At 43.8% G+C, this 12371-nt stretch overlaps 1 protein-coding gene across 2 annotated transcripts in view; it reads right to left on the reverse strand.

The window, feature by feature from the left end:
• The window catches only part of ANXA3 (annexin A3), a 69048-nt gene extending 60562 nt beyond the window's left edge, over positions 1-8486 (reverse strand). Inside the window, exons 1-2 of one of the 2 annotated variants that reach the window (XM_020904307.2) lie at positions 8386-8486; positions 4459-4511 (exon numbers count right to left, since the gene is read on the reverse strand). In XM_020904307.2, coding sequence (XP_020759966.1) covers positions 4459-4473 — 15 coding nt within the window. In that variant the 5' untranslated portion in view covers positions 4474-4511; positions 8386-8486. Of the gene's footprint in view, positions 1-4458; positions 4512-8385 lie in introns of those variants that run through there. The other variant, XM_070458256.1, reaches the window with a different exon arrangement.
• Between the last annotated feature and the right edge of the window lie 3885 nt (positions 8487-12371).

Genomic DNA, 12371 nt, shown 5'->3' on the forward strand with positions numbered 1-12371 from the left:
TACTGTCTGTGAAACAGATCTACAGAATTTAGCTTCTTCATTGTATGGAACTAAAACTCGATCTCCATCAGGCAACAAATCTTGCGTTCTCCCTCTCCCCAGACCCTGGCAACCACAATTCTATTTTCTGCTTTCATGAGTTAATTTGACTACTTCAGTATCTCATTATAAATGGAATCAATCATACAGTATTTTGCCTTCTTATTACTGGCTTACTTCTCTTAGCATAATGTCCCAAGGGTTCATCTATGTTGTAGCATATATCAAAATTTTCCTCCTTTTAGAAGCTGAATAATATTCCACTATATGCATATGCCACACTCTGTTTATCCATTCATCCATTGATGAACACTGGGATTGCTTCCAGCTTTTAGTTATTGTGAATAATGTTCCTATGAACCTTAAGTGTGTAAATATCTCTTGAAGATCCTGCTTCCAATTCTTTGGATATTTACCCAGAAATGGGATTGCTGAATCATCTGGTAGTTCTATTTTTTTTTTTAGTTTATTATTATTTATTTATTGGCGGCACCTTGTGAGATACAGGATCCTAGTTCCCTGACTGGGGATCAAACCCAGACCCGCCCTGGCAGTGAAAGTGAAAGTATTAGTCACTCAACTGTGTCCAACTCTCTGTGACCCCATGGACTGTAGCCCACCAGGATCCTCTGTCCATGGAATTCTCCAGGCAAGAACACTGGAGTGGGTTGCCATTCCCTTCTCCAAGGGATCTTCCCAATCCAGGAATCGAACCTGGGTCTCCTGCATTGCAGTCAAATTCTTTACTGCAAGTCACCAGGGGAGTGGGGAGCCCCAACCACTGGACACCAGCGAAGTCCTGGCAGTACTATTTTTAATTTTTTGAGGAACCATCAGACTGTTTTTCATAGTAGCCCTGAGTTGTTTTTAAATATTTGCTCTCATACGTCTCATTCATAAATGCTAGTTTTTTGAGAGAGGAGGAAAATAGGAAAGAAAAAGCGAGGCAGTGGGAGCCCCTCTCAGGCTAGAACCTCTTTCTTCACTTGAACCCCTCAGTTCCCCCACCTACAGCACAGTTTCCCTTTTTTGTTCCCTTCCCTTCTTTCCTGTCACAGGATGCCCAACCCTCCCATTCCCTTCTGGTAGGCAGAACCATGGCTCCCAAATAAAATGTCCACACAGTAATCCCTGGACCCTGCAAATGTAATGTTACATGACTAAAGGAAGTTTGCAAATGTAATTAAGGTTCCAGACCTTAAAACAGAGAAATTAGGGACTTTCCTGGTGGTCCAGTAGTTAGGACCCCGAGCTTCCCCTGCTGGGGAGAGGGGTTCCATCTCTGGTCAGGGAACTAAGATCTCACATGCCACTCACACAGCCAAAAAGTACAAATTAAAAAAAAAAAATCAAAATGGAGAAATGATCCTGGATTATCCGGGTATGGCCCTAGAAGGGCAAGCTAGAGAGAATGCAAGCGCGAAACGGATTCCACGCACTGTAGCTGCTCTAAGATGCAGAAGGTCATGCCCAAGGACTAGCAGTGGCCTCCAGGAGATAAGGACAGCTCCTGCTGACAGCCAGCAAGGAATTCAGTCTCATAACTGCAAGGAACTGAATTTTGCCAACAACCCAGGTGGAGCAGGGGTAAAGAATTTGCCTGCCAGTGCAGGAGATGCAAGAGACTCAGGTTCGATCCCCAGGTCGGGATGATATCCTGGAGGAGGAAATGGCAACCCACTCCAGTGGGTTTCCACTTCCCTTGCCTGGAAAATTCCATGGACAGAGGAGCCTGATGGGCTACAGTCCATGGGGTCACAAAGAGTCAGACACGACTGAGCATACATGTATATAAATAAGCCCAGAGGTGGATTCTTCCCAAAGTCTCCAGAAAGGAAGGCAGCCCTTCAGAGTCCTTGATCTTAGTGCCATGAGACCCATTTTTGGCTCTAATGTACATAACTGTGTGGTATTAAAGGGGTGTTGTTTTAAGCTGCTAAATGTGTGGTGACTGCTTATGGAAGCAATAGGAAATGAATACACCCTCTCTCATACTCACCTGGGTCTCTCCCAGACCTTCAGAAAACGTGCCATGCCTTTGAAGTGTCAGCTGGAGGGCCAGGCCAGCTAAACCACTAATGTCAATAAACCAATGGACAAGGGCTAGATGGAGACTAAGTTTTTGGAGAGATGAAATGTTTTTTGCATCAGACTCTACTAGAAAGAACCCACCTGGCAACGCAGGTAGACATAAGAGACGTGGGTTTGATCCCTAGGTTGGGAAGATCTCCTGGAGGAGGGCATGGCAACCTACTCCACTATTCTTGCCTGGAGAATCCCATGAACAGAGGAGCCCAGTGGTGACTTCAAAGCTGAGCGTGAAATATTTATCAGTATACCACTGATGACGGTAGCCTGCTTGGCGGGCTACAGTCCTTGGAATCGCTAAGAGTTGGACCCGACTGAGTGACTAACCACACACACACACACACACACAACTGATGACAATAATGGGCAAATTTAAAATTAAGACATGAATTGAGTTCAAGTGATTATTTCTGATTTATATTAGAAAATTATAATCAATGACACTGAATTTAGGGCTGTATGAGTTTTGGCAGAAACCTGGATAACCCCATGGACTGAGGCGCCTGGCAGACTACTGTCCAAAGGATTCCACAGAGTCGGATATGACTGAAGTAATTAGCACGACTAGATAGCCATAAGGAAGTGCTGTTAGTAGCTCAGTTGTGTCTGATTCTGAGACCCCCTGGCCCACCAAGCTCCTCTGTCCATAGCATTCTCCATAGATACTAGGTTGCCCTTTCCTGCTCCAGGGGATCTTCCCCGCCCAGGGATCGAACCAGGGTCTCCTGCATTGTGGGCAGATTCTTTACTGTCTGAGCCACCAAGGAAACGCTAGACAGACATAATAGCAACAGGAATTTCAGATCTGGAAAGCAGAAGATCAGCCTACTGACCAGCGATGGGGAATCGTGTGGTACCAAGCAAAGCCTCATGATGATACATCTCCTACCAACACTGAGCATACCAAAGCCTGCTCACGTCTCCCTTGTAGTTACCCTTGAAGCCTCTCTGCCCCTCACTTGTAAAACATGATGCATTTTCATCATTAAAAAAGATCAGAGCACAGAAGGTGATGCCTTCAAAATAGTCTTTATGTATATATTTTTTCCTTTTTTTTTCTCTAAAACAGAATCACTCTGTCCATACTATTCTGTAACTTGATTTTTTATTTATTAATATATATGTGGACACTTTCTGATATCAATATAGACAGCTGACCCGCTTTTTCTCATTTTTAAGTGATGACATAAAAATGGCTACAAGTTACAAACAAACAATATCATACCCCACAGACGGCCACTCAAGCTGTCTGCGTATTTTCACTAGTACAAATGAATGTCCATCAGCCTATATTTTCCCAACCTTATGCAAGTATTATCTGTATGATAAATACGTAGAAGTGGAATTACTGGGTTACAGGGGGTGTGCATGTAGACACTGATAGATACTGCCAAAATACGATCCCCAAAGAGCGCCAAGTTTACTCCTCCGTAAGCAGAATATAAGAGTGCCTCTCAGCCCTCATCCTCTGCAGCCCTGGTCTTCCTACCTTTTTTCCACGTTTACCAGTACTTAGATAGAAATGATTTCTCATTGTGTTATTTACATTTCCTTATTTCTCAGTGACGTATAGCATCTTTTTGTGTATTTGTTTTGTATGCTATTTGTAATTCTTTTCATATCCTATTCATGTCCCACAAAAGCTTTTTCATCAAGTTCTCTTTTCGTATTGATTTACTCAAGCTATTTTTATGTTAATGAAATGAATCTTTTGTCAAATGTGTTGCAAATGCTTTTCCCCTGTGGGTTCCCTTCTGACTCCACTAATAGTATTGCTTGCTGTCATAAATTATAAATTTGTATGTAGTTAAATAGATCGATATTTTTCTTTTAGGCTTTTGGTTTGTATTATGGTTGTAACTGCTTTTCCCACTCCAAGATTATTTTTTAAATTTACCCATATTTTGTCTCTTTCATTTCAATATTTTATCCATGAAATTATCCATGAAATTGTTTCATGAAAGAGGAGAGATGGAATACAGATTTACCTTTTTCTTCAAATAGCTAGACATTTTCATAACATCATTTGTTAACATAAGCCTTCTCCTCTCTGATAAAAAAATGTCTTTTCTTATAATAAATTCCCAAATCACTTAATTTATTCTGTTATTGACCTCCCTACTTTGGTGTCAGTACAAATTATTTTAACTAAGTACCTTTACAATACATTTTAATATTTTCTTATTTTTAGACATCCTCTAGCTTTGAGGGCATGTTAATTTTTCACAGGAACTTTTTATTGAATTTCAAACTTTTTCTTAACATTTTGATCTTCTATATTTTGATTTGATTCAGATAAGTTACTGTTACAAAGGCTTGATTTTTACTTACCCAGATAGATGCCATGATATCCCACCTTCCCCTTGAGTTGAGATCACACTAACCTATTAAAAGAAAAATAAAGCACTGAATGGTATAAACTTGGAATTCAGAGCACAATAATCTCAGTCTAACCCTTAGACTCAAACTCAGAAAACAGAAGCTAATGTTCAAAGAGAAATCATCTCAGGAAGAAGACTTGTCTCTAATACCAAGTACTCCATTTGCTAAACAAATATTTGCTGATAACTAGCTACAAGGGAAATGGCAACCCACTCCAGTGTTCTTGCCTGGAGAATCCCAGGGACGGCAGAGCCTGGTGGGCTGCCGTCCATGGGGTCACACAGGGTTAGACACGACTGAAGCGACTTGGCAGCAGCTACAAGGGACTGTGATCGACCTGTGTGTGTCTGTTTCTGTTCAGACGTGTCCAACTCTTTTGCAACCCCAGGGAAGCCTCCCACCATCACAGGGAACAAAAAAAAAACTTGTCCCTTCTTCTCCAATTTTTAACTGGCTTCAGTTTGAATCCTTGTGTTTCTGAAGTCTCCATTTACATTTTACAAGGCTCCAAGTCTACACAGCCTTTTATAAACAAACATGCTTGCCTTTTGAGGAAGGTCCATATCTTGGTAGAACCTGTAGGTATAAAGGGGTATTTCTTTGACAGAGTCCTGACTGGGAATCCAGTCACATTGTCATATGTAGACATTGTTCAAACATGCTGGCAAATATCCAGGGTTGACTTAGACATAAAAGTTGCTCCCACTCTTCCCAGGAACAAAATATTCTAAATATTCAGTGATAGCCCACAGGAAAGTTCAACAGGAAATGACACTATTAGTCCCTGGAAACATTTAGCCTCAATAGTCTCAGAATCACTGATGGAAGGGCAGTTAACTCTCTAGTTATGAGAGCTAACGCTACATCCCTCTAAATATACAGTGGATTCAAAATATCATTAGTTCTGGTTTTGCCCCTTAAAGCTAGACACAATCTCTTTGAGCCTCAGTTTCCTCATTTGTAATAAGGGGGAGAGGATGGCTGCTGCTGCTACTGCTGCTAAGTTGCTTCAGTCACGTCCGACTCTGTGCGACCCCATAGACGGCAGCCCACCAGGCTCCCCCGTCCCTGGGACTCTCCAGGGAAGAACACTGCAGTGGGTTGCCATTTCCTTCTCCAATGCATGAAAGTGAAAAGTGAAAGTGAAGCCACTCAGTCGTGTCCGACTCTTAGCGACCCCATGGACCGCAGCCTACCAGGCTCCTCCGTCCATGGGATTTCCCAGGCAAGAGTACTAGGGCTACTGCTGGCATTAAATGAAATTATATGTGTTAATAACGTGAGCAAATGTTTTGAGTTTCTATGTTGCAGATAATACAAAAACACTATGTAGTCAAAGCTAGAGATTTCAGTCATGTCTGTTCACTGGGGCCCAGAAAGTGCTAAAAAATGTTATGGAATGAAAAAATGACTCAATACAAGCCTCACAATAATCCAGGGGAGCCAGGTATCATTTATAATATCTCCAAGTTGCAAATGAGGAAGCTGAGGCATAGAAAGGTACAGTTGGTCCTTCCATATCCATGGTCCCAGAGTCCCTTCATATCCATGGTCCCAGGCCCTCTCTCCAACCTCATCCAGCATTTAACAAAATCTGAGGGTGCTTAAATCCCTTATACACAAGAGCACGGTACAGTCCGCTCCTGGGACGCAGGGGTTCCACATGGGCAGGTTCCGTCAACCAGAGTTCAGCTGCGAAACCCACGGAGGCTACATTCCAGCCACACAAGGAGTGAGTGGCCCCCCCTACTGAACCTAGGCAGTTACACTCCAAAGATATGTGTTTAACCCCAAGTTGCTTACTTACCTAAGTGCCCAGTCAATACACTGTCAAAGCTAATGCTCAGCACATGCTTACATGCTCAGAGGTTTCAGTCGTGTATGAATCCTCCTGACCCTATGGACTATAGTCCATGGGGTTCTCCAGGCAAGAATACTGGAGTGGGTTGCCATGCCCTCCTCCAAGGAATCTTCCCGACCCAGGGATCGAACCCACATCTCCTGCACTGTAAGCAAATTCTTTACCTGTTGAGCCACCTGGGAAGCCCCAATATGAGTTGATGCAGTATAATTTGTAAATCATGAACATTTACCACAGGTTTAAGAGTGAAGAATTACTCCACAGTGGAGTCTAAAAGAACCAACAATAGAACTTTAAAAACACCGTTTTCTGAAAGAGGTTAGAGTGTTCACATCAATTCCTTTACTTCCTCCTTGGTGCCTATATTTCAACAAATGTCTCTATAGAACCACAGGCCTCTGAGAATGAGGCTCTGGCTCTGGTCTTCTTTGAAAATGAAAGTGAAAGTCGCTCAGTCCTATCTGACTCTATGCGACCCCATGGACTATACAGTCCACGGAATTCTCCAGGCCAGAATACTGGAGTGGGTAGCCTTTCCCTTCTCCAGGGGATCTTCCCAATCCAGGGATCGAACCCAGGTCTCCTGCATTGCAGGCAGATTCTTTACCAGCTGAGCCTCAAGGGAAGCCCAAGAATACTGGAGTGGGTAGCCTATCCCTTCTCTAGAGGATCTTCGGGACCCAGGAATCAAACTGGGGTCTCCTGCATTGCAGGCAGATTCTTTACCAACTGAACTATCAGGGAAGCCCTCTGGTTTTCTTTACATCTTTCGATTTGTTTTCTTATCAGTCTGAAGTTTTCTGCCTTCATGAGAGCAAGTGGCGTAGTTTTTATGAGTTATGATTTTCATGAAGTTGATTTTTTAAAAGTTGTGAAAGTAGCTACTCCAAAGGGCAAAGTCTATGTAGAACACAAATCCTTGATAAGAATTTAGCCCGCCATATTACAACTGTCTTTTTAAATTTTTATTCATTTGAGTATAGTTGATTCACTGTGTTGTGTTAGTTTCATGTATAAAGCAAAGTGAATCGATTATACAAATATCCACTCTTTTTTTTTCCTATTCCCACACAGGCCATTGCACAGTACTAAGTAGAGTTCTCTGTGTTATACATGTCCTTATCAGTTATCTATTTTTTTAATATAGAGTAGTGTGTATAGGGTGATTCCAATCTCCTAATTTATCCCTCCCTCTCCTTCCTCCCAAATGAACTTACTTAACAAAACTGAAATAAAGTCATAGATGTAGATAACAACCTTCTTATCAGCAGCCAAAGGGGCCTCCAGCAACCATGAACCTTCTTGACCGGGGTGGGGGGTGGGAAACCACAATTTCCTATATATGGTCAGTTGCAATCAAGGACTCAGATCCCCTGTTGACTCAAATGCCAGGGAAATGATTCACGTCCAGTGAATCAGACTAATGTAATCAAAGAAAAAGGTAAATCTTGAAGGAAAAGCAAACTTCCGGGGCTCCTAAAGCTCACTATCTAAATACACTTTCAACTCCTAAAAAAGTCAGGTGAAATAAAATTAATTGCCTACGTGAAGAGGAAGACTAGCTCACAAGGATGGGTGGGTTTCCAAGTGCTCAGAACCGAGCTCAGAACTACTCCGGAGACACCAGGCACCGGAAGGGCCATTCTAACTCCCCGTTCTTTTTCTGTTCCCAAGACCTTCCGAGTTGGGGAGACCAAGATGGCCAACTGCATCCCCGCCCCGCTCGCTGTGATGAAAAGCTGGTCAGCGTGCGCCCCGCCCTGAGCAGGACCGGGTGACCCTCTCAGGGCAGGCACTTTTGCTGCCTGGGTTTGCTGAAACCGGGGCCGTGGACTCCACGCCGGCCCAGCCCCCTGGGACCCCGCACCCTGCAGCCGGGTCGGTCCGCGCCGCGGGTGCCAGCCCGGCGCTGCGCTCGCGGGAGAACCGGCCGACGCTCACCCTGGGATTCGGGCCGCAGGGCAGCGAGGGCAGCGGGAGAGGATTGCGGCTAGGCGTGGGGAGGCTGAACTTACCTAGGGAGCCGCCCCGGGAGCCGGCGTGCGGAAGAGCGGCCAGCGAGGGAGTGCGCCCCGGGAGCCGCTGCTCCGCGCTCCCTCCCGCCCTGCGGCCGGCCCCGGGACCGCACCCCTTCCTCCCGCCCCTCCGCCTCCTCCCGGCTCCACCTGCTCGCCACCGGCGGCCGGAAAAGGGAAGCCGCGCCCGGGTCCCCTGGACTGCAGTTCCCCACACGTGCGTCTTAGACCTCCCCGATGGAGTGTGGGGGCAATCTCTAAACTTTCCCACCCTCCCTGCTCACCCTCATACTGAAACCCTGTCTTCCATTTTCACTTCTCTGTCACATTAAGTTTTTTTCAGATTTTTTGCAATGCATGTTTTGTTCCAGGCCTTGTGGATTCAAAGATGAGACAGTCCCCACGTTGCAGTGAAAAGGAAAAAGAGGAATGAGTTTTTCTTTCCCTTTCCTGAGACCAAAAAAGATAAAAGAGAACAGTGAGCAGGCCTGAACATCTTTAGTTTTGGGGATTTTTTTTTTTTTCTTCTTTTTTACTTTAATTGCTCCTAACTCTGCCTATCTGCAACTTAGCTTGCTTTTCTGCCCCCTAACTATGCAGGAGCCAAATTTTGCACGTATTATCCTTTTCTTACCCTTGCAACACTTCCTTCCCCTTGTAGTTGCTTAGAAAGAAGGACTCAGAACCACCAAACTACCAAGCTCAATTGCTGGGTTACTGATGCCAGCCTGTGAGTGTTTTTGACAAGATCCTGACACCTTTGTTCCTCATCGCTGACTCCTGTGAGCTATCATCCCCTAGACTCCTCATGGTGGGGTTGGGGGTGGGGGGCAGCCCTCTCTGCCGGCTGAGGAATAAAGCCACCTTTCTATTACCTCTCAACTCTGTCTCCATATTTTTTTAATTGACTTCAGTGGGCAGAAAAAACCAAGATTTTGGTTGGCAACAATTTGGGGGACTTGTCTGGCATTTGGTGGTGGGCAGGTGGCCCCACAGGGCCCTTTGGCTATGGGAACACCAGGGACTCCTTTCACAGGGCGGTGCTGGGATCACACCAACCCGCTTGCCAACTTAACTGCGGAACTCTGGGACTGTGATGGAGAAAAGGAGAGAAGTTACCCTTTCAGCTGCCAAGGCTGAGGGCACTTTTCTTCTCTCTTTCGTGCCAGCCTGAACTTTTGATCCCAGAAATTGGATATTGGAGGATCCGAAATGGGGTGTCTGGTATATGGAGACACTCACTAGCATTTAGATAAGTCCTCTGGTGTGCACCTCTTGACGTTTTCCATTTGAGGAACTGATGCAGTTCCAGTTTGGGGGTGTCTCCCTATAGAGCGGGGTCCCCATTTGTAACGTGCCGCTTTGGACATACGGCACAGGCTTAGTGGGACTCAAAAGTCATGTTTGGGGCATTCTTGCCATTTGGTTTTTGGATTTCTGGGCGTCTCTTTGCCATTTATTTTGTTTTTAGTGACTTCCTGCTATCATGGTCTGGTTTGGTTTGTTTACTTTGGTTTGTGAGCACAGACATCTGACCCTAACAGCTTGAGCTAGAATGGGAAGTACTTCCTCCAAAGTTTCATCTGAGTCCCCTAGGAAAAATCCTAGATTACTGGTCAACCTATACTTATGACAAGTATTTACTTAATTGGAAATTAAAAGTGCTCACACATACATAAAAATCTTTTTTTTGAGGAAGCTCTTTTTATTGTATATGTAATTAAGGTGACTTTAAAAAAAAAGGAGAAGCTGGCTTGGTAACTTTAAACAAAAACTTCCTAGAGGGAAACTTAAGTTTCTATGCATCTTTGAGATGTAAAATTTCTATCTGATCTTCCTAGGCTGTTCTCTTGTGTGTTTGTTTGTTTTAGGCTTATAAGAGGTCTTTTTTATAATTTATTGGTGGCCAAATGATGGGTTCTTTTAAAATTAGAAAAACTAACAAATTATTAAATCTAGAGCACAAACCAAAAAGCCTCTGACAACTCCAAGGTTTTCCTAGAATGGTGGGATTTTGTCGCATATGGAAACCAAACTTTGGGCTATTGCAAAGCCATTATACCATGCTTTGACAGGTACAGATTCTGAACCTTTGGTTTGGATGAAAGTGTGTTATTGGCTCAGTCGCGGCCGACTCTTTGCAACCCCATGGGCTGTAGCCTGCCAGGCTTCTCTGCCTATGGGATTCTCCAGGCAAGAGTACTGGAGTGGGCTGCCATGCCCTCCTCCAGGGGATCTTCCCCACCCAGGGATGGAACCCAGGTCTCCTGCATCTCCTGCTCCGCAGGCGGATCCTTTATTGCTGAGCCACCAGCAAAGCCTGTTTAAGAGGACGTCCTTCCTTCAATGGAAGAGGAGCTTCAATAGAGAAAGCAGAGAGGTGGTCTTGCTTGTCAAGTCAGTGCCCTGGAACCACCGGACTTCCAAATCTAACACATTGAATTTTCTGCCAAGATAGAACAGCCTTCTGTTCTAATTTCTGACTCCCATCCAGGGACTGCTACAATAGATTATCAAGTCCCAACTCATCCTGGAACATTCTGGGATTATTATGGGAGTAACAGGGGGATATGTATTGAGATCTCATAATTTATATGACATTGAGAAATGCACTTGGCATATATTGCCTTATTTCATGTCTACAGAAGAACTTAAATTAGGTGTGATTACCTCTATTTTGCAAATTCAGAGACAGGCTCAGAGGGATTCAGTGACTTCTACCAGTTGTGTCCCACACAACCAGGAAGTAATAAAGTTGGATTTCTACCCAGAAGGATATGAGAGACACGTGGTGTTTACATGTAGGATTTATTTTAATTGCTTCAGGTTCAGGGTTTAGCCTCTTTGGTTTTAGGATGGCAACTTGAAAACAAAATGCACTTTGTTTTTTGAGGTTTTCTAGTTGTGACAATTGCCCAGTTACCACCATTTAAACTAGAATCATGCTGCAGTGTATTTATAAAATTAATGCTTTTCCCTCAAAGAATGGATTTTCTCAGAAGTAAATTTTAGATGGTAAAATGATAAGAATGATAAATGTTAGGATCCCAGAAACCATGTTTATCGTCATCCAAAAAAACCCTAGAAAACACTGTTTGATGAAACTTTTACCATTCTGAATGCATTGAACAATGCCGTAGTTTTATAAGCTGACTTTCCTACGTCCCCTTTTCTCTCTGCTAAAAAGAACAATTTGAGAGTCAAATATAACATTCTAGTGCAAAGTGATATTAGAAAATCATAGGAAATTATAATCAAATGGGAGAGAGCTTCCTGACAGGACCTATGGCCTAGGAGGGATGCAAGCTTGGCTACACCCATGGCAAAGCATTGGGGGGAGGGAAGAGGCCAAGGGCCCAAGAAAGCCTTGGAGAAGCAATTTCGGGAAGCCAGTTTCCTGGAGCATAGGAATTGGGGCAGAGAACTGGTGTGAAGGCAAACAAGGTAAGCAGCACAAGGACTTCTGTGAGTTACTAGTATTGAGCGCTGGTTAATTTTGGACACGTTCCTAATTTAGTTGGAATGTTTATTAAGGGAGACATTGTGAAACTTTTTTTAAAAATTTTATTTAACAATTTACAGAAACTCTCCCAAAGCCTGGATCCTAATAAACTTTTCTAACTTGCTGGTCTTGGGGTTTGTTGCTGTGCATGTGTTCAGCTGTGTCCAACTCTTTGTGACCCCATGGACTGTAGCCTGCCAGCCTTAAATTAAAATGACCATGGGGATAAAATTCTGCTAGCCTTTTGTGTTTTTTTTTTTTTTGAGAGAGAGTTGCACCATGGGGCTATTTTCTTGTATCAATCAAGTGGCTGGATTTTGGGGGACAAGCATTAAATCAGAGGTATAGCAGATTTGGACCATATTTAAGCAATATCAGTTTGTGCAAATACTTGAAATTCTGGGATTCATATGGAACATTGAGAGAAAATTGTCCAGGACAGTGATCTTCAACTAGTTTCAGAGTCATAACCAGGACTGAATGA

This window comes from Odocoileus virginianus, chromosome 29 (assembly GCF_023699985.2).
Source record: "Odocoileus virginianus isolate 20LAN1187 ecotype Illinois chromosome 29, Ovbor_1.2, whole genome shotgun sequence".
Taxonomy (NCBI): domain Eukaryota; kingdom Metazoa; phylum Chordata; class Mammalia; order Artiodactyla; family Cervidae; genus Odocoileus; species Odocoileus virginianus.